Source organism: Heteronotia binoei, chromosome 9, assembly GCF_032191835.1.
Source record: "Heteronotia binoei isolate CCM8104 ecotype False Entrance Well chromosome 9, APGP_CSIRO_Hbin_v1, whole genome shotgun sequence".
Taxonomy (NCBI): Eukaryota; Metazoa; Chordata; class Lepidosauria; order Squamata; family Gekkonidae; genus Heteronotia; species Heteronotia binoei.
Window position 1 is genome coordinate 122,271,313 of NC_083231.1, and position 25,023 is coordinate 122,296,335.

The following is a 25,023-nucleotide window of genomic DNA, read 5'->3' on the forward strand; positions in this document are numbered from 1 at the left end:
TCACCTCCTGCCTGGTCCTTTTAAGTGGAGATGCCGGGGATTGAACCTGGGACCTTCTGCACACCAAGTAGAGGCTCTAGCACTGAGCCACAGCCCTTCTCCATTAGCCTGCAGGGTCTCAGGCTGAGGTCTTTCCCATCACCTCCTGCCTGGTCCTTTTAACTGGAGATGCCGGGGATTGAACTGGGGACCTTCAGCATTCCAAGGAGACATGCTACCACTGAGCCACAATCCCTCCGAGCAAGTGGTCAATCTCTATTTCCCCCCCAACTGTAAATACTGATTAGGGCACAGTTTGGGAGAAAGGGTGTGTGTTAACCCTGTCAGCGAAGTCTTTCCTTTTGTTCATCTTGGATAATAATAATAATAATAATAATAATAATAATAATAATAATAATAATAATAATAATAATAATAATAATAATAATAATAATAATAATAATAATAATAATAATAAGCAGCTATATTTATTTCCCGCCCTCCCCGCCGGAGCAGGCTCAGGGCGGCTAACAGGACATGGTATATGCCATGATCAGTTATACAATTCATAAAAGATACAGTTAAAATACAATTTAAAAGTTACATAAAAATTATAAAACCATAGTAAATTAAAGGTGCTAGCTATATTCAGTGGGATGTCTATCCAGATGGCTAGATGTCACATTCAGAGTTCCCTATAAGCTTGTTGGAAGAGGGTAGTTTTGCAAGCCCTGCGGAATCGGTTAAGGTCCCGCAGGGCTCGCACTTCCTCCGGTAGCTGATTCCACCAGTGGGGAGCCGTTACTGAGAAGGCCTGCTCCCTCGTTACTTTCAGTGTGGCCTCCTTTGGTCCAGGGATTTTTAGAAGACTTTGGGAGCTGGATCTCAGTGCTCTCTGGGGAACATATGGAGAGAGGCGGTCCCTAAGGTAGACAGGTCCTCGGCCATATAGGGCTTTAAAGGTAATAACCAGCACCTTGTAGCGGACTCGGAATACAATTGGCAGCCAGTGCAGTTCCCTCAGCCTAGGCCACGCGTGTTCCCACCGGGGCAGTCCCACTAGCAGCCTGGCCGCTGCGTTCTGCACTAGCTGCAGTTTCTGAGTTCGGCACAAGGGCAGCCCCATGTAGAGGGCATTACAGTAGTCTAATCTCGAGGTGACCGTTGCATGGATCACTGTTGCTAGGTCGCTACGTTCTAGGTAGGGAGCCAACTGCCTCGCCCTTCTAAGGTGGAAGAAGGCGGATTTAGCAGTGGCTGCTATCTGTGCCTCCATTGTCAGGGAGGACTCCAGTAGCACCCCCAGGCTTCTGACCGTGCGCACTGGTATCAGCGATGCACCGTCAAAGGCCGGTAGAGAGATCTCCCCCCACAGCCCGCCATGACCCACGCAAAGGACCTCTGTCTTTGCTGGATTCAGCTTCAGCCCACTCAGCTTAATCCAGTCCGCCACGGCTTGCAACGCCCGGTCCAAATCTATAGGGGTGTTGGCGGCCCGGCCGCCCATCAATAGATAGAGCTGGGTGTCATCAGTGTACTGATGGCAACCCAGCCCATGTCTCCGAGCGATCTGGGCAAGGGGGCGCATAAAGATGTTAAACAACATTGGGGAGAGAACTGCCCCTTGAGGCACCCCACAATTAAGTGGGTGTCTCTGGGACATCTCTCCTCCAACCGCCACCCTTTGTCCCCGACCCTCAAGGAAGGAGGAAAGCCATTGTAGGGCTAGCCCCCGAATTCCTGCATCGGCGAGGCGGCAGGTCAGCAGCCGATGATTGACCATATCGAACGTGGCCGATAGGTCTAACAGCAGCAGTACTGCCGAGCCGCCTCGATCCAGATGTCGCCGGAGATCATCCATGAGGGCGACCAACACCGTCTCCACCCCATGGCCCGGACGGAAGCCGGACTGGTATGGATCCAAGGTGGAAGCGTCATCCAAGAAGCCCTGTAACTGCAACGCCACAGCCCTCAATAATTTTGCCCAAAAAGGGCAAATTTGAGACCGGCCGATAGTGAGCCAATTCGGCCGGGTCTGATGTAACCTTTTTCAGGAGAGGGCGGACCACTGCCTCCTTCAGGATCTGTTGCTCATCGGCTTAATCGGGCGTCCCGAGTTCAAGATCTTCCACCCCTTTCACCCATCTAGCTCTGAGGCTGTAAGAGGATTTCACCCCACCCACAGAGCATGGGAAGAAAGTGTGTGTGTGTGTGTGTGTATGCAGGAGTGGGGGACTAAGATCCCCCTGCTCTTTAAAAAGAAACTCTTGCCCACCAGGTTTTATAGATCAAGGCAGCCCCAAGAATGCCAGTTAATCAGAGCCGGGCAAAAGGTGCCACCTGGGCCAGTCATGAAGCACTTGCCTTGGCAAGATCCGCCTGCCAAACTTCTAGGATGCCAAGAACAAGAGAGAAGTCACAACCAGAACCGCATAGGTTACAGTGACCCAAAAACAGAAATAATATTAAAGTGCAAAAGTCATAGATCACATAAAGTCCCAATGAAGTCATAAGCAACATGGCGTCCCAATGGGCAAGGAGCCGACTTGAAATAACTAACATGGTTTGCCTTGAGCCTTCAGCGGTGGTGGAGGGGAGGGGTGGAGGGGTGGAGGGGTGGAGGGGTGTCTGTGAGCCGCCCTGAGCCCGCCTTCTGGTGGGGGAGGGCGGGATATAAAAATAAAATTTGCTTTGCTTTGCTTTGCTTTGAGATACAAAAAAAAAAAAATGCCGTTCCAAGAACGATTATGTCCCTGCTGCAACGATGGTATCGAATCTTCAGACTCCATGTCACATTTGACTGTGAGGCTTATAATGACCACCGAGAAGTACTTTCATTTTTTACGGCCATAAATTAGCCAAAAGTAGCCCAAAAAATGCAACTCCTTAAGAATCTTCTTAGTGCTAGGAACCCTGAGGTGACATACAGGTTAGCAAAATTTGGCTGGCTTGCCACAAGAATAAGGAAAACTCTAATAATTCAGTCAGGCTAAACACCTTTGCCGATCTGTAACTGCCATGTTCTGTTATATTTGTAGTTTTATAACGGTATTTTATGCCTTTTATGTATGATTTTATGGTCAATCCGTTTTAATTTTGTATGATATTACTGCTTTAAAGGCTGACTTAGGTAGCGAATAAACCATTCATTTACTAAGGGAAGAAACAAAGAGGTCTAGACAGGGTTTTTAGTTTATCCTTGGTTTTAACACTAATTTTTCATCTTCAGTGTATTAAAGTCTGTATTCGTATTTTATGTATATTGTAGGGGGAATCATATTTTTAGTATTGTATAATAATTATTGTATATTTATATCACCTTTTATTGGTTATGAATTGGACTTTTATGAATTATTTGCTGGTCTATGACTATTATAAATAAATTCATTCATTCATTACCGTAAGCCTGTCTTGAGCCTCTGGAAACATTGTTGTGCCTTTGAGAATGTATTAATGTTATTTGCAGTTAAAAGATGCGGTGGAAATATCGATGTTAGTTATTTGAAGTGGGAACTTTTTGCATAATTTGAGTATGTATTGACGTACTCAAATAGGGATATTGGCTGTTTATCTTAAGAACATAAGAGAAGCCATGTTGGATCAGGCCAGTGGCCCATTCAGTACAAAACTCTGTGTAACATAAGAACATAAGAGAAGCCATGTTGGATCAGGCCAGTGGCCCATCCAGTACAACACTCTGTGTCACATAAGAACATAAGAGAAGCCCTGTTGGATCAGGCCAATTGCCCCTCCAGTCCAACAGTCTGTGTCACAGAAGAACATAAGAGAAGCCATGTTGGATCACGCCAGTTGGATCAGGCCAATTGCCCCTCCAGTCCAACAGTCTGTGTCACATAAGAACATAAGAGAAGCCATGTTGGATCAGGCCAATGGCCCCTCCAGTCCAACAGTCTATGTCACAGAAAAACATAAGAGAAGCCATGTTGGATCAGGCCAGTGGCCCATCCAGTACAACACTCTGTGTAACATAAGAACATAAGAGAAGCCCTGTTGGATCAGGCCAATGGTCCCTCCAGTCCAACAGTCTGTTTCACAGAAGAGCATAAGAGAAGCCATGTTGGATCAGGCCAATGGCCCATCCAGTCCAACACTCTGTGTCACAGAAGAACATAAGAGAAGCCATGTTGGATCAGGCCAATGGCCCATCCAGTCTAACACTCTGTGTCACAGAAGAACATAAGAGAAGCCATGTTGGATCTGGCCAATGGCCCATCCAGTCCAACAGTCTGTGTCACAGAAGAACATAAGAGAAGCCATGTTGGATCAGGCCAATGGCCCATCCAGTCCAACACTCTGTGTCACAGAAGAACATAAGAGAAGCCATGTTGGATCAGGCCAATGGCCCATCCAGTCCAACACTCTGTGTCACAGAAGAACATAAGAGAAGCCATGTTGGATCAGGCCAATGGCCCATCCAGTCCAACACTCCGTGTCACACAGTGGCCAATATGTGTGTGTGTGTGTATCTATCTATCTATCTATCTATCTATCTATCTATCTATCTATCTATCTATCTATCTATCTATCTATCTATCTATCTATCTATCTATCTATCTATCTATCTATCTATCTATCTATCTATCTATCTATATACACACACACACATATATATACACACTGTGGCTAATAGCCAGTGATCTTATTACATATACTAACCCGTCTTCCACTATATTTTAATGTATTCTTTATTTCTAATGGCAAACTATATGATGTTATAACCTCTTGAGATACTATGCCGTCCATTTAAACCCACAACTAACGAAGCCAGAATGACACCCAGATTTATGGCACTTCACACCTATGACATGTCTGCTTTTTATCACCCTCCATTGTTGTTACAGCCCAGTTAACAATAAAGGTAAAGGTAGTCCCCTGTGTAAGCACCAGTTGTTTTTGTCTCTGGGGTGAAATTGCTTTCACAGGGTTTTCACGGCAGACTTTTAACTTTTAACGGGGTGGTTTGCCATTGCCTTCCCCAGTCATCTACACTTTCCGCCTCCCAGCAAGCTGGGTGCTCATTTTACCGACCTCGGAAGGATGGAAGGCTGAGTCAACCTGGAGCCGGCTACCTGAACCAGCTTCCGCTGGGATCGAACTCAGGGCGTGAGCAGAGGGCTCGGACCGCAGTACTGCAGCTTTACCACTCCGCTAAAAACATCCCCATGACTCTACGCGCCAACTCACTGCCCACTTTCTCTATATTTAAAGATGGCTTGCCATTACCTTTTTGTCCGACGGAGTCTGCTTAGAGCATTCGAAAGTTTGCGTTCTGAATAAAACTTAGTTGGTCTTAAAGGTGCCACTTGCCTACTGCTTTGTTTTTTTGGCATGATGATTATGAAAGGAGCACCCCAAGCTTGAAGAACGAGCGAAGAAGGACGTTTCAAGTTGACTCCCTGCCCATTGGGACGCCACGTTGCTTACGATTTCATTGGGACTTGACGTGATTTATGACTTTTGCACTTTAATATTATTTGGTTACCGGGTCACTATAACCCGTGTGGTTGTGGTTGTTCTCAACTTCCAGGATGCGGCAGGTCAAGTCATCCGAACCCCAACCGAGTGAGCTGGTGCTCAGAGCACCTTCTGCTTGGCTCCTCCAGGTTCCCTGGTGTCCCATTATCGCTCGCCTTGTTTACGACACTCGAGCTTGGTGTTTGTGCAAATTAGCCCGGCTGCCTGGGAGCTTGCTTTCGTGGCTAATTGATCTCCAGGAACCTCGCTAACGATCCCGGGGGCTAAGGGAATAGATGTCAGGGGCGGGTGGGAGATTGGGGGTGGGGCGGGGGGAAGGAGGCCTCTCCTCGGCAGGGTTTTGTTTGTGCAGCCAGGGGTGGAATCGCAGCTCCCGGGAGAATCGGAGAGCTCTCCGTTGTTTATCGGATCCGTTATTAATTAGATTTAATGTCAGCGGTGGGACTGCGTCTTTTATAAAAAAAAAAAAAAACTGTCTGCGAAGAGAGATCTCAGGTATCGTGAAGTCGAAGTCCTGAAGGCACTTTCGCAAGAGATGCCAGAACCGTTTTGGTCTCCCCCAGGCCACAGATTCAGTGGAGCGCAGCTCCTGAACCTTTCGGAGAGTTCCGCTTCCTCCTTCTGAGAGTTCCACCACCTTGTCCATCGAATAAGTATCGCAGCTGCATAACAATCCCTGGATGAGCTCCGCCACCTATTTTTCTACAAAGCAACCCCTAGTCTCCCCTATTCTGTTGCCTCCATCTGATGCTATCGCTCATCCCACACTCTGTGATAATACTATTACATTCAAAGTGATGCTCTGTCCGTCGCTTTTTATGTGCTGGCGCTCTTGTGGAAAATCTTGCTGCCCTTTCTGCCTGCCAAAAACTGACTTGGGTGTACCCGCAATCTGCCTCAGCAGACAGCAGCTCTCATTTGTTCAGACGGGTCCCTCTTTCAGACAGAGCCTGCCGTCTGCCTGCCTATCCTGGGCTAGTCATCCTTTTCTGGCTGGGCTCCCCTGCCAGTCCCGGCTGCGTGACAGGAAGAAGTTCAACTGGTGCTGGTTTTCCGTGAACAAAAACTTCCCAAGTGGGGTTCTGGCTTGTCACACAGCAAAAGTCTGAGCTTGTAAGCACAGGGAAATATATACTGAAGGTTAGGATCTTTACCCTGGGGTTGGGGCGTGCCCCATGATAAATCCCAAATTCACCCAGAAAAGAGGAAGAGCCTGGGGGAGAGAGGATAGATAGATAGATAGATAGATAGATAGATAGATAGATAGATAGATAGATAGATAGATAGATAGATAGATAGATAGATAGATAGATAGATAGATAGATAGATAGATAGATGATAGATAGAGATTCCCATGCTGGGAATTATTAGGAAGGGAATTGAAAACAAATCAGCCAGTATCATAATGCCCCTGTATAAATCAATGGTGCGGTCTCATTTGGAATACTGTGTACAATTCTGGTCACCACACCTCAAAAAGGATATTATAGCATTGGAAAAAGTCCAGAAAAGGGCAACTAGAATGATTAAAGGGTTGGAATACTTTCCCTATGAAGAAAGGTTAAAACACTTGGGGCTCTTTATCTTGGAGAAACGTCGATTGCGGGGTGATAGGATAGAAGTTTATGAGATTATGCATGGGATGGAGAAAGCAGAGAAAGAAGTCCTTTTCTCCCTTTCTCACAATAGAAGAACTCGTGAGCATTCAATGAAATTGCTGAGAAGTCGGGTTAGAACGGATAAAAGGAAATACTTCTTCACCCAAAGGGTGATTAACATGTGGAACTCACTGCCACAGGAGGTGGTGGCGGCTACAAGCATAGCCAGCTTCAAGAGGGGATTGGATAAAAATATTGAGCAGAAGTCCATTAGTGGCTATTAGCCACAGTGTATTGTTGGAACTGTCTGCGGCAGTGATGCTCTGTATTCTTGGTGCTTGGGTGAAGGCAAAGTGGAAAGGCTTCTAGCCCCACTTGTGAACCTCCTGATGGCACTTGGTAGTTGTTTTTTTGGCCACTGTGTGACACAGAGTGTTGGACTGGATGGGCCATTGGCCTTATCCAACATGGCTTCTCGTATGTTCTTATGTAGGTAGGTAGGTAGGTACGTAGGTAGATAGAGAGAGGGGGGAGGGGGAGGCAGAAAGAAAAAAACTTTAAATGCATTATCCAAGCTGCTGGGTGGCTTGGCTTGGAGAAGTGATCTAAAGAGATTTGGGCCCTACCCTGTAAGGTAGATGAAGATATTGGATTTATATCCCGCCCTCCACTCCGAAGAGTCTCAGAGTCACAATCTCCTTTACCCTCCTCTCCCACAACAGACACACTGTGAGGTGGGTGGGGCTGGAGAGGGCTCTCACAGCAGCTGCCCTTTCAAGGACAACCTCTGCCAGAGCTCTGGCTGACCCAAGGCCATTCCATCAGGAGCAAGTGGAGGAGTGGGGAATCAAACCCGGTTCTCCCAGATAAGAGAGCTCTGGCTGACCCAAGGCCATTCCAGCAGGTGCAAGTGGAGGAGTGGGGAATCAAACCCGGTTCTCCCAGATAAGAGAGCTCTGGCTGACCCAAGGCCATTCCAGCAGCTGCAAGTGGAGGAGTGGGGAATCAAACCCGGTTCTCCAAGATAAGAGAGCTCTGGCTGACCCAAGGCCATTCCAGCAGGTGCAAGTGGAGGAGTGGGGAATCAAACCTGGTTCTCCCAGATAAGAGAGCTCTGGCTGACCCAAGGCCATTCCAGCAGGTGCAAGTGGAGGAGTGGGGAATCAAACCCGGTTCTCCCAGATAAGAGAGCTCTGGCTGACCCAAGGCCATTCCAGCAGCTGCAAGTGGAGGAGTGGGGAATCCAACCCGGTTCTCCCAGATAAGAGAGCTCTGGCTGACCCAAGGCCATTCCAGCAGGTGCAAGTGGAGGAGTGGGGAATCAAACCCGGTTCTCCCAGATAAGAGAGCTATGGCTGACCCAAGGCCATTCCAGCAGCTGCAAGTGGAGGAGTGGGGAATCCAACCCGGTTCTCCCAGATAAGAGAACTCTGGCTGACCCAAGCACATTCCAGCAGCTGCAAGTGGAGGAGTGGGGAATCCAACCCGGTTCTCCCAGATAAGAGAACTCTGGCTGACCCAAGGCCATTCCAGCAGGTGCAAGTGGAGGAGTGGGGAATCAAACCCGGTTCTCCCAGATAAGAGAGCTATGGCTGACCCAAGGCCATTCCAGCAGCTGCAAGTGGAGGAGTGGGGAATCCAACCCGGTTCTCCCAGATAAGAGAGCTCTGGCTGACCCAAGGCCATTCCAGCAGCTGCAAGTGGAGGAGTGGGGAATCCAACCCGGTTCTCCCAGATAAGAGAGCTATGGCTGACCCAAGGCCATTCCAGCAGCTGCAAGTGGAGGAGTGGGGAATCAAACCCGGTTCTCCCAGATAAGAGAACTCTGGCTGACCCAAGGCCATTCCAGCAGCTGCAAGTGGAGGAGTGGGGAATCCAACCCGGTTCTCCCAGATAAGAGTCCGCACACTTCACCACTACACCAAACTGGCTCTAGTTTTTACTTGATCACTCGAGTTACGCCCCTTCCCACCTTCTTTCTTTGCATTTTTTTTCCAGCACCACAGCATCCATTTTAAAGACTGGGACCAATTTCTCACTAGCCTTATGCCGCCCTCACGCTCCTGTTGTCCGCGGGGCTCCTGTCGGATTTCACACCAGCTGCAACTCGCTTCGCCTTTTCTGCACCGCAAACAGAAACTGGTCCCTTTAGAGAATCTTGTTTGCTGCGCAAAAGAGGCGGAGCCAGTTGCAGCCTCGGGGCAGCTTGTGGGAAATCCGACAGAAGCTCCACTGAGGAGAGTGAGGGCGAGTTAAAGCTAGTGGGAAGTCGGTCCGAGTAACCAGAACTGCATTCAGCTTGCCAAACAAGAATTTACAAGATTCTGCATGGGATGGAGAAAGTAGAGAAAGAAGTCCTTTTCTCCCTTTCTCTCAATACAAGAACTCGTGGGCATTCGATGAAATTGCTGAGCAGTCAGGTTGAAACGGATAAAAGGAAGTACTTCTTCACCCAAAGGGGGATTAACCTGTGGAATTCACTGCCACAGGAGGTGGTGGCGGCTACAAGCATAGCCAGCTTCAAGAGGGGATGGGATAAAAATATGGACCAGATACACACACACACACACACACACACACACACACATACACTATGGCTAATAGCTACTGATGTGACACGGAGTGTAGGACTGGATGGGCCATTGGCCTGATCCAACATGGCTTCTCTTATGTTCTTATGTGACACGGAGTGTAGGACTGGATGGGCCATTGGCCTGATCCAACATGGCTTCTCTTATGTTCTTATGTGACACAGAGTGTTGGACTGGGTGGGCCATTGGCCTGATCCAACATGGCTTCTCTTATGTTCTTATGTGACACAGAGTGTTGGACTGGATGGGCCATTGGCCTGATCCAACATGGCTTCTCTTATGTTCTTATGTGACACAGAGTGTTGGACTGGATGGGCCATTGGCCTGATCCAACATGGCTTCTCTTATGTTCTTTTGTGACAAAGAGTGTTGGACTGGATGGGCCACTGGCCTGATCCAACATGGCTTCTCTTATGTTCTTATGTGACACAGAGTGCTGGACTGGATGGGCCACTGGCCTGATCTAACATGGCTTCTCTTGTGTTCTTATGTGACACAGAGTGTTGGACTGGATGGGCCACTGGCCTGATCCAACATGGCTTCTCTTATGTTCTTATGTGACACAGAGTGTTGGACTGGGTGGGCCACTGGCCTGATCCAACATGGCTTCTCTTATGTTCTTATGTGACACAGACTGTTGGACTGGATGGGCCATTGGCCTGATCCAACATGGCTTCTCTTATGTTCTTATGTGACACGGAGTGTAGGACTGGATGGGCCATTGGCCTGATCCAACATGGCTTCTCTTATGTTCTTATGTGACACAGAGTGTTGGACTGGGTGGGCCATTGGCCTGATCCAACATGGCTTCTCTTATGTTCTTATGTGACACAGAGTGTTGGACTGGATGGGCCATTGGCCTGATCCAACATGGCTTCTCTTATGTTCTTATGTGACACAGAGTGTTGGACTGGATGGGCCATTGGCCTGATCCAACATGGCTTCTCTTATGTTCTTATGTGACAAAGAGTGTTGGACTGGATGGGCCACTGGCCTGATCCAACATGGCTTCTCTTATGTTCTTATGTGACACAGAGTGCTGGACTGGATGGGCCATTGGCCTGATCCAACATAGCTTCTCTTATGTGACAAAGAGTGTTGGACTGGATGGGCCATTGGCTTGATCCAACATGGCTTCTCTTATGTTCTTACGTTAAACAGCAGTCGTTCAAAGAAAACACTAGAAATTCTTGCTGAGACCCTTTCCCCCCACCTCATCTCTCCCTGCTGCCGCTGAGAAGAGCTCACCTGCACATGATCTCGTGCGTCAGAAGCACACGGCACATCTCTGGGTTCTTGTCCTGCCCTTCATAGATGATGGCCTAAAGATAGAGCAGACAGAAAGGGAGAAGTTGAAGGTTGTGGAGAGGGCATCCACAGAAGGTTCAGCAGTTTTAAAGCGTTCGGCATTAACCCGTCTGTGAAGCAGAGGCTGACTTCTCATCCGTGGCGAACCTGGGTTTGGGATTTCTCTCTCACGGCTGAATCTCTGGCAACCCTACCCTGTTACAACTTTGGCGAGAAGCTGGGGGCTCCTCCATAGAAACAAGGTTCTTTTTTACAGTGGGCTTAAAAAAAAAAAAGACAAAATGTTAGGGTTTCCAACTTCCACACGGTGCCTGGAGATCTCCTGGAATTGCCGCTGCTCTCCAGATCCCAGACATCGATCTCCAGAATTTAAGCTGATCTCCAGATCCCATAGTTTCTCCTCCTAGAGAAAACGGCTGCTTTGCAGGGCCTTTTACCCCACTGAGCTTCCTCCCCAGGCTCCATCCCCAAATCTCTAGGCATTCCCCAGCTCAAAGTTGGCAACCCCACAAAAGGGGCCATCCCAAAAGAACTTCTGCGGAGCTCAAAACTCCGAGAGCTGCAAAAGTTGCATTCTCTTCACTGGATGTAAACAGCGACAGAGGACAATATGAAAAACAAGGCGAGTCATTCCGTCTCTTGAACCCAGAGCTTTTACAACTGATTGCCAGCTGGCAGCAATCAGCTCCCCTGAAGAAAACGGCTGCCTGGAAGGGAGGGCTCCGTGGCATTATTCCCCAAACCCCACCCATCTCAGGCTCCACCCCCCCAAAAAAGCTCCATCTATTTCCCAGGGTGGAGCGGGCAGCCCTGCATTTCCCCCACAATAACCCTGTGAAGTAGGTTGTTGCGGACGGCAGCCCTTGTTGGTCTGCAGTAGAAGACCTAGATTCGGATTCCAGCAGCATCTTAGAGACCCAACAAGATTGCCATGGTGGAAGCAGGGTTGCCAACCTCCAAGTGGGGCCTGAAGATCTCCTGGAATTTCAACTGATCTCCAAATCACAGAGATCAGTTCCCCCGGAGGAAGTGGCACCTTCAGAGAGCGGACTCCGGGGCTTTATACTCCACTTAGGCCCCGCCCCCTCCCCAAGCCCCACCCTCGCCAGGCCCCACCCCCTAAATCCCCAGGTATTTTCCTATCCAGAGCTGACAGCTAGCTGTACATATAATCTTTTGTTTCAGGTGGGTAGCCATGTCGGTCTACAGTAAAAGAACCAGATTCAAGTCCACATTTCTAGGTGCCCAACTGGAGATACTTTTGTGCCGCAGTAATTTTTGCTTTCCAAGCAAAGGAGAAGGAGCAGGCCTAGAGATGTGAAGGCCCAGGAAAAAAAACTGAAAAAATTCGGGGGGGGGGGGGGGAAACTTTCCCCCAATTTTTTTCCTGAAGCCTTTTTTGTTGCTCCGTTTGTTACAATTACAAATACATATTATTTTAAAAGTATATTCCGTTTGTAATAATTGTTTGGAGACACTATATTTCTAATCACCTCGTTGTGATAATTTCATGCCAAGTAAAATTGTCCGTAGCCATATTTTATGTTCCGAAAGTAACAGAATGACTTTCAATCTGGAAAAGAAAAAAATAAGTGCTAATGCAGCATTTTTTTTTCAATTTTTCCAAAAATTTCCATTTTTTTCTGGAAAACCCCCCCAGAAAAAATGAAAAATTTTGGAAAAATTAAAAAAAAATACTACATTAGCACTTATTTTTTTTCTTTTCCAGATTGAAAGTCATTCTGTTAAAACCCCCCCCCCCCAAACCTAAGGTTTTTTTTCCGAGCTTCAAAATTTTTTGAAATTTCACATCTCTAACCAGGCCTCATTTTGGGCAGGAGCTCACAGGAGCGGACTTCCAGAACCTCTAAATTTTATGGTGCTCTTTCTTTCTCTCTCCCTTTCCCAATACTTGCCTCTGGGCTCCATTGTTCAACCCCCCTGTGAGAATTCTGCTGAACTCTCAGATTGGACAAACTTTCTAATATTTTCCCTCACACAAAAAAAGGGAAAATAACCAAAACGTATAAAGCAGACACATGGAAATCTTCTTCCTGCCACTGTGGCCACAGAGAAGAAAGCAATGTTAAAAGACTGATGGGAGTAAGGTTTTAGGATGATAATTATAATTCAAGAAACATTTTAAGGTAAATGCTGGGCTGATGTAATTTAGTACACCTTCCAGTGATGTCAGGGGGTGTGTGGCAGATCATAGAATCATAGAGTTGGAAGGGACCTCCAGGGTCATCTAGTCCAACCTCCTGCACAATGCAGGAAACTCACAAATATCTTCCCCTAAATTCACAGGATCCTCATTGCTGTCAGATGGTCCTCTAGACTCTGCTTAAAAACCTCCAAGGAAGGAGAGCCCACCGCCTCATGAGTTTGAGTGGACCTCCAGGGTCATCTAGTCCAACCCCCTGCACAATGCAGGAAACTCACAAACATCTCCCCCTAAATTCACAGGATCCTCATTGCTGTCAGATGACCATCTAGCCTCTGCTTAAAAACCTCCCGAGGAAGCCTGTTCCACTGAGGAATTGTTCTAACGGTCAGGAAGTTCTAACAGTCATATATATATATAGCCTCTGCTTCAAAACCTCCAAGGAAGGAGAGCCCACCACCTCCAGAGTTGGAAGGGACCACCAGGGTCATCTAGTCCAACCCCCTGCACAATGCAGGAAACTCACAAACCCCTCTCCCTAAATTGATAGGCTCTTCATTGCTGTCAGATGGCCATCCAGCCTCTGTTTCAAAACCTCCAAGGAAGAAGAGCCCACCACCTCCCAAGGAGGAACCTGTTCCACTGAGGAACTGCTCTAACAGTCAGGAAGTTTTTCCTAATAGAATCGTAGAGTTGGAAGGGACCTCCAGGGCCATCTAGTCCAACCCCCTGTACAATGCAGGAAACCCACAAACACCTCCCCCTAAATTCACAGGATCTGCATTGCTGTCATATGGCCATCCAGCCTCTGCTTAAAAACCTCCAAGGAAGGAGAGCGCATCACCTCCTGAGGAGGAAGCCTGTTCCACTGAGGAATTGCTCTAATGGTCAGGAAGTTCTTTCTCATGTTGAGCCGGAAATTCTTTTGATTTAATTTCAACCCATTGGTTCTGGTCCTTCCTTCTGGGGCCACAGAAAACAATTCCACACCAAATGAGTTCTGTAAATGAGTTGTGTGCTAATGAGCTCCGGCGCCTCTTTTCCTATGAAGTGACCTCTGAGGAGGACTCTGTGTTCCCAACAAGGCCTGGCACGGATGTCTGGTGCTAAATAGGTGTTTGGTGCTAATGGCAGCTGAGAACAAGCACATGCCTCCCTCGGGTACCTACACGCTTCCCCAATGACTCACGCTAATAATGGTGGAACATCTCTCTACCATTGGAAAGAGAGAGATGCTCCCTTGGGGCACCTTTTACATGGGTGTGAACACACTATCCTTGGCGTGGATCTCAAAAGAAACTTCCACAAACTCTACGGCCTTTGTTCTGTCTCCCTGATGTCCCGTCTCTCGCATGGAACTTGGGTTTTTTGGCCACTGTGTTTTTGGCATTTGGGGTTTTTTTTGGCCACTGTGTGACACAGAGTGTTGGACTGGATGGGCCATTGGCCTGATCCAAAATGGCTTCTCTTATGTTCTTATGTGACACAGTGTTGGACTGGATGGGCATTGGCGTGATTCAACATGGCTTCTCTTATGTTCTTATGTGACACAGAGTGTTGGACTGGATGGGCCATTGGCCTGATCCAACATGACTTCTCTTATGTTCTTATGTGACACAGAGTGTTGGAATGGATGGGCCATTGGCCTGATCCAACAGGGCTTCTCTTATGTTCTTATGTGACACAGAGTGTTGGAATGGATGGGCCATTGGCCTGATCCAACATGGCTTCTCTTATGTTCTTATGTGACACAGAGTGTTGGACTGGATGGGCCATTGGCCTGATCCAACATGGCTTCTCTTATGTTCTTATGTGACACAGAGTGTTGGAATGGATGGGCCATAGGCCTGATCCAACAGGGCTTCTCTTATGTTCTTATGTGACACAGAGTGTTGGAATGGATGGGCCATTGGCCTGATCCAACATGGCTTCTCTTATGTTCTTATGTGACACAGAGTGTTGGAATGGATGGGCCATAGGCCTGATCCAACAGGGCTTCTCTTATGTTCTTATGTGACACAGAGTGTTGGAATGGATGGGCCATTGGCCTGATCCAACATGGCTTCTCTTATGTTCTTATGTGACACAGAGTGTTGGAATGGATGGGCCATAGGCCTGATCCAACATGGCTTCTCTTATGTTCTTATGTGACACAGAGTGTTGGACTGGAGGGGCCATTGGCCTGATCCAACAGGGCTTCTCTTATGTTCTTATGTGACACAGAGTGTTGGACTGGAGGGGCCATTGGCCTGATCCAACAGGGCTTCTCTTATGTTCTTATGTGACACAGAGTGTTGGACTGGATGGGCCATTGGTCTGATCCAATGTGGCGTCTCTTATGTTCTTAAGGAAGTGGCCAGGGCAGCTGTGTCCAACTTCCTGACTGCCAGGAAAGCTCCTCCCCCATCATGATCCTGGGTCTAGTGAGGCCTACAGGCTCCAGAGAAGCCTGCCTAGGAGTTACAAAAGAGCTTACATTTCCGGGGATGCCTTCTGTCCCTTTGAGCGAGTGGCAAGGATTTGGAGGGAAACTGGCGCAGAGAGGGGTAGGGCCTGGGAGGAGAACATAAAAGGGCCAAGCTGAGGCAGGGGGTGTCTTTTCCTGGAAGGCTGAGCTGGAGGCAGGCTGTAGCCTAGAGAGCTTGCAGCAGGGGAAAGATCCCTCACCCAAGGTATGTGGTGAGTGTTGGTTAGTAGAGTAGGGACTGTATAGTTAAACACGTCAGCGCTTTTGTTTCTTTGCATCAACCTTTACTGTTTCTTATTCACTATAGCACTAAATCTTTGTCACCCACTTACTGTTTTAGAGCACTAATAATAAACTTCTTTTTGTTGTTCTACTGCCTGGGTTCTCATGTCTCCTTGGCCACAATTAGGAGGTATTTATTAATAAGGAAGATAAGGGTGGTTGGGTGCTCTGGGGCCTCCATACAGACCCTGACCAGAGTGGTGGCAGCCAGTAGAAAGCCTTGCTAGGCCTTGCCGTGTGACACCACCCCCCCCCATCCCATTTAACAGGTGGAACAAAGGGTAGCTCTGCTGAGATCCAGGCCAATTTGGAAGTCCTCTGGTGGGGAAGGGAAAGTTTCCTCTCCCCAGCACAATAGTCAGGAGCAAGTATTCCGGATGGATGGATGGTTGATTGGATAGATAGATAGATAGATAGATAGATAGATAGATAGATAGATAGATAGATAGATAGATAGATAGATAGATAGATAGATAGATAGATAGATAGATAGACAGACAGACAGACAGACAGACAGACAGACAGACAGACAGACAGATAAACGGATAGAGGGATAGATGGATAGACAGACATGAGTGATAGAAAGACAGAGATAGAAACAGATAAAGACAGGTGGGTAGGAAGGTAAATTAGACCAACACACAGAGAGAAACAGAGACAGACAGACACGATGAGAGACAGAAACACAACATAGAGGCAGAAACACAACATAGAGGCAGATGATAGATAGATAGATAGCCGCCCTGAGTCCGCTTGCGGAGAGGGCGGTATAAGTCAAACGTAATAAATAAATAAAATAGATAGATGATAGATTGATGATAGATAGATAGATAGATAGATAGATAGATAGATAGATAGATAGATAGATAGATAGATAGATAGATAGATAGATAGAGAGAGAGAGAGAGATAGGCAGGTAGTTGTTAGACAGATCTTCTGCCTAACAAATGACAAAGACTTCTTAGTGCCCAGGGTTGCCATGGCACCATCCAAATCCTTTAGTGGTGCCAGTCAAGTGTTTTTGACTACTTGGTGGGGCCGGTTGGGGGGAGGGGCTTTTGCCAGGCAAGGCTTCTGATTGTTTGTTGTCTGGAGATCAGTTGAAATTCCAAGAGATTTCCAGGCCCCAGCTGGAGGTTGGCAATGCTACTCAGATGTACCTGATAGATGTGCAGTTGAGCCTAGATGGTAACACGCACGCACGCACACACACACACACACACACAGAGGTTTATTCCCCCAGCACTGGACGCCATTACCTGCTTGGACATGGAGTCGATCAGCCGAACGTAGAGGTCCTGCTCTGTCCGAAGCCCTGTGAGGAGAAAGCAAGCGAGAGTAACTTTGACATGCTTGGGGAGGACAGGAAGTGCTCCAAGCATCTCACGAGCCCTGCCCAACTCCTTGCTGTCCTGCCAGCTGTGAAACTGGGATAGAAGAATGCCTCCCCCGGACATGGCCCCCAGACACACTGATGCTACAAGCTGGTTTGTCCACAAGGTTTTCGGTGTTCTCCTGCATTATCCTGATGCAATCAGTGCAACAGCCCTCTCGGGCAGGCCAGGTGAGACATGCAGGTAAGCTGCAGAGGCTGCTGAGGCTGAGAACATATGAAGCTGCCTTCTACTGAATCAGATCCCCTTCGGTCCATCCAAGTCAGTCTTGTCTGCTCAGACTGGCAGCGGCTCTCCAGGGTCTCAAGCTGAGGTTTTTCATGCCTATTTGCCTGGACCCCTTTTAGTTGGAGATGCCAGGGATTGAACCTGGGACCTCCTGCTTCCCAAGCAGATGCTCCACCACTGAGCCACCGTCCCTCCCCTGCTCTCCAGGGTCTCAGCTGAGGTTTTTCAGGCCTCCTTGCCTGGACCCTTTTTTGGAGATGCTGGGATCGAACCGGGGACCTCCTGCTTCCCGAGCAGCCGCTCCGCCCCTGAGCCACCGTCCCTCCCTATGAACATATGAAGCTGCTGAATCATCAACCTCGGTCCATCAAAGTCAGTCTTGTCTACTCAGACTGGCAGTGGCTCTCCAGGGTGTCAAGCTGAGGTTTTCCACACCTACTTTGCCTAGACTCTTTTTAGTTGGAGATGCCGGGGATTGAACCTGGGACCTTCTGCTTACCAAGCAGATGCTGTAACCACTGAGCCACCATCCCTCCCCTTAGACATATGAACATATGAAGCTGCCTTCTACTGAATCAGACCCTCAGTCCATCAAAGTCAGTGTTGTCTGCTCAGACTGGCTCTCCAGGGTCTCAAGCTGAGGTTTTTCACCCCTACTTGCCTGGACCCTTTTTAGTTGGAGATGCCGGGGATTGAACCTGGGACCTTCTGCTTCCCAAGCAGATGCTCCACCACTGAGCCACCGTCCCTCCCCATGAACATATGAAGCTGCCTTCTACTGAATCAGACCCTTGGTCCATCAAAGTCAGTCTGGCAGCGGCTCTCCAGAGTCTCCAGCTGAGGTTTTCCACACCTGCTTGCCTGGACCCTTTTTAGTTGGAGATGCCGGGGATTGAGCTTGGGACCAAGCAAATGCTCTACCACTGAGCCACCGTCCCTCCCCACAGGGGAGCTTGCATTCGAGGCATAGGCAGGATTCAAACCAGGGAGCCTCTTAACATCGGGGTGTTTCTTTTAGCCACTAATTAATATTAGCTTAATTGTCACAGCTCTCCCCCTAAAAAAAGGTTTTTCGGGAACTATGTCCTGACACAGATGGCCCAGGTGAGCCCAATCTTGTCAGATCTCAAAAGAAAAGTGGTTGTTAGGCCTTGGATGGGAGTCCACAGAGGAAGTCCAGGGTTGTTACGCAGAGGCAGCAAATGGCAAACCACCTCTGAACATCTCCTGCGTTGACGGTCCACCATGCTAGCCGGATCGCATCAGATCTCGGGAGCTAAGCGGGGCTGGCGCTGGCTAGTACTTGGATGGGAGACCATCACGGCAGTCCAGGGTTGCTACGCAGAGGCAGACAATGGCAAACCACCTCTGAGTGTCTACTGCCTTAACCTGAGTGGCCTAAACTAGCCTGATCTCATCTGATCTCAGAAGCTAAGCAGGGTCGGCCCTGGTTAGGACTTGGATGGGAGACCACCAAGGAAGTCCAGGGTTGCTACGCAGAGGCAGGCAATGGCAAACCTCCTCTGTTCATCTATTCTTGCCTTGGCCTGGATGGCTCAGGCTAGCCCCGTCTTGGAAACTTTGCAGAGTCAGCCCAGGTTAGGACTTGGATGGGAGACCCCCACAGACATCCGGGGTCGCTATGCAGAGGCAGGCAATGGCAAACCCCCTCTGAACATCTCTTGTCTTGATTTCAATGGCCCAGGCTGGCCTGATCTCATCTGATCTCAGAAGCTAAGGAGAGTCAGCCCTGGCTAGTATTTGGATAGGAGACCACTGAGAATGCCTAGGGTTGCTATGCAGAGGCAGGCAATGGCAAACCACCTCTGAGTGTCTAGTGCCCTAACCAGGGGGGGGGGGGGCTAAGCTAGTCTGATCTCATCGGATCTCAGAAGCTAAGGAGGGTCGGCCCTGGTTAGTACTTGAATGGGAGACCACCAAAGAAGTCCAGGGTCACTACGCAGAGGCAGGCAATGGCAAACCACCTCTGAGTGTCTCCTGCCCTAACCTGGGTGGCCTAAACTAGCCTGATCGCATCAGATCTCGGAAGCTAAGCGGGGCTGGCGCCGGCTAGTACTTGGATGGGAGACCACCAAGGAAGGGCAGGGTTGCTACGCAGAGGCAGGCAACGGCAATCACCTCTGAGCGTCTACTGCCTTAACCTGGGTGGCCTAAGCTAGCCTGATCTCATCTGATCTCAGAAGCTAAGTAGGGTCGGCCCTGGTTAGGACTTGGATGGGAGACCACCAAGGAAGTCCAGGGTTGCTACGCAGAGGCAGGCAAGAAAGAACATCTCTTTCTGACAATTTGGTAGGAAGACCAATAAGGCAGTCCAGGGTTACTACGCAGAGGCAGGCAATGGCAAACCTCTGAACATCTTTTGCCCTGAAAACCCTCCTGTGGTCACCATGAGTCACCTGGGACTTGACAGCACTTTCCACCCAGTCTGACAATGGGGTGGAGGCAGATCCCAACAGTTCCTTTGGGACAGGGAATGACTTCTAAGCCCATTGAAGTCTGAGGTGGAGAGGCGCCCTTTGTGAGGAAAAGAAACCCTGCGCTCCTGCTACAAGAGCAGGGGAAAAAGCCGCGAAGGCCGGCCTGAGATGTTTGGTCACCCAGGGGACGCAGGACATCACGAGAGATCCTGATGAGCACGCCTCTCTGATCACGTAGCCACTGATGCCAGGCTGATAGAGCCAAGCAGCCAGCCGTGTTGGTCTGAAGTAGTAGAACAAAACAGGAGTCAAGTTGCATCTTTAAGACCACCTTAGATTGATTTACTGGAGGGCCAGTTTGGTGTAGTGGTGAAGTGCGCAGACTCTTATCTGGGACAACCGGATTTGATTCCCCACTCCTCCACTTGCAGCTGCTGGAATGGCCTTGGGTCAGCCAGAGCTCTTTGCAGGAGTTGTCCTTGAAAGGGCAGCTTCTGGGAGAGCTCTCTCAGCCCCACCCACCTCCCAGGGTGCCTGTTGTGGGGGAGGAAGATAAAGGAGATTGTGAGCCGCTCTGAGACTCTTCGGAGCGGAGGGCGGGATATAAATCCAATACCACCTTCTTCTTCTTCGGAACGTAACCATGACAACATTGTCATTGGATCTTAAATTTGTACCATTTTGCATTGTGAGCCACTGACTACCAGCTCCGCGTGGCTTTGCTCCCTGTACCGGATTCGTCGTCTGAGGAAGTGTGCTTAGAGAGCACACGAAAGCTGACGTTCTTAATAAAACTAAGTTGGTCTTAAAGGTGCAATTGACTCCTATTTCCCTCTAAGCTGAGTTCGTGTGAGCTAGCTCACAGGTTTTTTTTAGCCTTTGGCTCACACATTTGTCGTCTTAGCTTAGGAAGGATTTGATTGATTAGATTTATATCCTGCCCTCCCCACCGAAGCCAGCTCAGGGTGGCTCACAACCAAGAAAAGCAATACGTCACAGTAAAAACAATTCATTAAACGTTTCAACAACTTCATCGATTTAAACAATTCAAACAATTTAACAATTATCAAAAATTCCAGGTTTTCACGGCTGGCATCATCATTAGGGTTTGTAGAATCTTTCGGGCTCAAGTGCCGTGTTCTACTGGAGAAAGTTTTTCTTCCAGACGTTTCGTTCTCAGCTGTGGAGAACATCCTCAGTGGCGTTCTCCGCAGCTGAGGACGTTCTCCGCAGCTGAGAACGAAACATCTGGAAGAAAAGTTTTCTCCAGTAGAACACGGCACTTGAGCCCGAAAGATTCTACAAATCCTAATTTAACAATTTAAACAATTTGGTGCTAATATCCTTTGATGTCCGATGGTATTCAGTGCTCTTAGGTATCCTTTTTTATGTTACTATATTGGCAGTTCAGTTCAAGGCTAGCCGAAATAATGGCCCCAGAAGTCAAATTGTTCATTTGCAATTTTTACGCCAGGAGATCACAAAGGTAGAATTTTTGCTCACAAGATTCTACATCTTAGAGGGTGCAAGTGATCTCAGGTGCAACATACAGGCCCAGAAGTGTGCCCTAAGGACACACAGCAATACCACATGGGCTTTGCTGACTGCTTGGGCGGGGGGAGTCTCTCTCCTAATCTGTCCCCTAGACAAGCCCCTTCTCTCAATGGCTCTGTATGGACATGTGGGAAAAGGGAATCCTGACAGCTGGGCACCTCCTGACATTTCTTTCATCCCACGCTGGCCCCCGGACAAACAGGTGTTGCAGGTTTTTCAAGCTGCAGAGAAACCTGCAGAACCTGTTGGTCCGAGGCAACAACAGGGTGGCTGTACATGCCATGAGCTTTATGCTCTCTGGAAAAAATATACTCTTTCTCTTTCTGTAACCTCGCCGCACCCGCTTGGTCCTCACCGTTACTGTACAGCAGCTGCAGCCTGTAATGGATCCCATTGTTGGTCTTCTCTCCGTTCTGCTCCTGGAAGTGGGGGACAACAAGATGGAGAATGTTGCTCTGAAATTCTATATGGGATGTACTAGCGTCAATAACAGCAACAACAAACAGTAGCAGTAGTATTCAGAGGTCGTTTTGTAGAAAAATAGGCGGTGGAGCTCACAGGTGTTGCGGCCCCCCACTGGTGAAACCAACTCCCAGACGATGTTAGAGCCTTGCGGGACCTTGCCCAGCTCCGCAAGGCCTGCAAAACAACACTATTTCGAATGCCCTTCAACCAAAATGTGTAGATGAACATATGAAGCTGCCTTCTACTGAATCAGACCCTCTTTGGTCCATCAGAGTCAGTCTTGTCTACTCAGACTGGCAGCGGCTCTCCAGGGTCTCCAGCTGAGGTTTTCCACGCCTATTTGCCTGGACCCTTTTTAGTTGGAGATGCCGGGGATTGAACTTGGGACCTTCTGCTTCCCAAGCAGATGCTCTACCACTGAGCCACCGGCCCTCCAAAAGTAGATGATGTGAAAGACCTCCATCTGAGATTCTGGATGGACAATGAATCTTGTTTGATGTAGTGGTTAAACATGGAGACTCTTATCTGGGAGAACCGGGTTTGATTCCCCCCTCCTCCACATGCACCCTCTGATGTGACCTTGAGGCTGCAATCACACATGCAAAATAATGCCATTTCAATCCACTTTCAAAGCACGTTCCAACTGGATTTTACTGTGTGAACATATGAAGCTGCCTTCAACTTAATCAGACCCTCTTTGGTCCATCAGAGTCAGTCTTGTCTACTCAGACTGGCAGCGGCTCTCCAGGGTCTCCAGCTGAGGTTTTCCAAGCCTACTTTGCCTGGACCCTTTTTAGTTGGAGATGCTGGGGATTGAACCTGGGACCTTCTGCTAACCAAGCAGATGCTCTACCACTGAGCCACCATCCCTGTCCTTAGACATATGAACATATATGGACATATGAAGCTGCCTTCTACTGAATCAGACCCTCTTTGGTCCATCAAAGTCAGTCTTGTCTACTCAGACTGGCAGCGGCTCTCCAGGGTATCCAGCTGAGGTTTTTCACGCCTATTTGCCTGGACCCTTTTTAGCTGGAGATGCCGGGGATGGAACCTGGGACCTTCTGCTTCCCAAGCAGATGCTCTGCCACTGAGCCACCGTCCCTCCCCAAACATCACTGAAGAACGGCACGATGCAAGCAGCAAACTGTCGTTTTAAAACGGCACTAATAATTTTAAATTGTAACCTGTTTTAACTTTCAACGGACGTGTGATTGTGATTGTTTTTATTGTTTTATTGTTGACGTGTGATGTTGTTAGCCGCCCTGAGCCTGCTTCGGCGGGGAGGGCGGGATATAAATAGGAAAAATAAATAAATAAATAAATACTCTAGGGATTGTTATGCAGCTGTACCTACTATTCAATGGACAAGGAGGTGAAACTCTCAGAAGGAGGAGGTGGAATTCTCAGAAGGAGGAGGTGGAACTCTCAGAAGGAGGAGGTGGAACTCTCAGAAAGAGGAGGTGGAATTCTCAGGAGGAGGTGGAACTCTCAGAAGGAGGAGGTGGAATTCTCAGAAGGAGGTGGAACTCTCAGAAGGAGGAGGTGGAACGCTCAGAAGGAGGAGGTGGAATTCTCAGAAGGAGGAGGTGGAACTCTCAGAAGAAGGAGGTGGAATTCTCAGAAGGAGGAGGTGGAACTCTCAGAAAGGTTCAGGAGCTGCGTTCCTGTCAGCTCCTGCTGAATCCGAGGCTGGCTTCTAGAGAGCAATCTCATCCCCTCCCCACAATCAACCTCCTCTTCTCCGGACTGAACAATCCCAAGTCCCTCATAGGGCTTGGTCTCCCGGCCCCTGGTCGTCCTTGTTGCTCTCCTCTTCACCTGCTCCATTCTGTCTACATCCTTCTGGAAGCGAGGCTTCCTGAACTCCACACAACACTCCAGGTGTGCCCTCCCAGGCTGACGGAGCTCTGGCACATTGGTTCAACTCTTGTCCCCTTGGAAAAAGCTTTCGACCATCTGTCCATGGCTCATCGGACAGCTGTGAGACCCGCTGGAATTCCCCGTCCTAAGTTCCTGGGTGAGAACTGGATGCTGCTCGACACTCGTCCCTCCAGCCCTGGATCACATCTGGCAACAGCTGTCCCTTGCCTGAGCCCTTTTGATCTCTGTCTTGCTACTGGAACCTCCCCCCACTCCCGCGGGATTTTATAAAATTATTTATTTAATGTCCCTTTCCTGCCCTGCATCCTCCATTACAAGTACAGGAGGCAGATCGTGATAATAATGGGGAGGGGCTCTGGCTCAGTGGAAGTGTCTCTGCTTGGCATGCAGAAGGTCCCAGGTTCAATCCCCAGCATCTCCACTTAATAGGACCAGGCAGGAGGTGATGGGAAAGACCTCAGCCTGAGACCCTGGAGACTAATGGAGACGGAATGTGGCTCAGTGGGAGAGCCTCTGCTTGGCATGCAGAAGGTCCCAGGTTCTATCCCTGGTATCTCCACTTAAAAGGACCAGGCAGGAGGTGATGGGAAAGACCTCAGCCTGAGACCCTGGAGACTAATGGAGAAGGGATCTGGCTCAGTGGAAGAGCCTCTGCTTGGCATGCAGAAGGTCCCAGGTTCAATCCCCAGCATCTCCACTTAACAGGACCAGCAGGAGATGATGGGAAAGACCTCAGCCTGAGACCCTGGAGACTAATGGAGAAGGGCTCTGGCTCAGTGGAAGAGCCTCTGCTTGGCATGCAGAAGGTCCCAGGTTCTATCCCTGGTATCTCCACTTAAAAGGACCAGGCAGGAGGTGATGGGAAAGACCTCAGCCTGAGACCCTGGAGACTAATGGAGAAGGACTCTGGCTCAGTGGAAGAGCCTCTGCTTGGCATGCAGAAGGTCCCCAGTTCAATCCCTGGTATCTCCACTTAACAGGACCAGGCAGGAGGTGATGGGAAAGACCTCAGCCTGAGACCCTGGAGACTAATGGAGCAGGGCTGTGGCTCAGTGAAAGAGCCTCTGCTTGGCATGCAGAAGGTCCCAGGTTCAATCCCCAGCATCTCCACTTAAAAGAACCAGGCAGGAGGTGATGGGAAAGACTTCAGCCTGAGACCCTGGAGAGCTCCTGCT

The 25,023-nt window shown here is 48.9% G+C and overlaps 1 protein-coding gene across 1 annotated transcript in view; it reads right to left on the minus strand.

Annotated features, from left to right (window-relative positions):
• The window catches only part of LOC132577637 (transcription factor COE3-like), a 134,385-nt gene that overhangs the window by 56,205 nt on the left and 53,157 nt on the right, over positions 1-25,023 (minus strand). Inside the window, 3 exon segments of the mRNA XM_060247427.1 lie at positions 10,913-10,986; positions 17,145-17,200; positions 21,855-21,918. Coding sequence (XP_060103410.1) covers positions 10,913-10,986; positions 17,145-17,200; positions 21,855-21,918 — 194 coding nt within the window.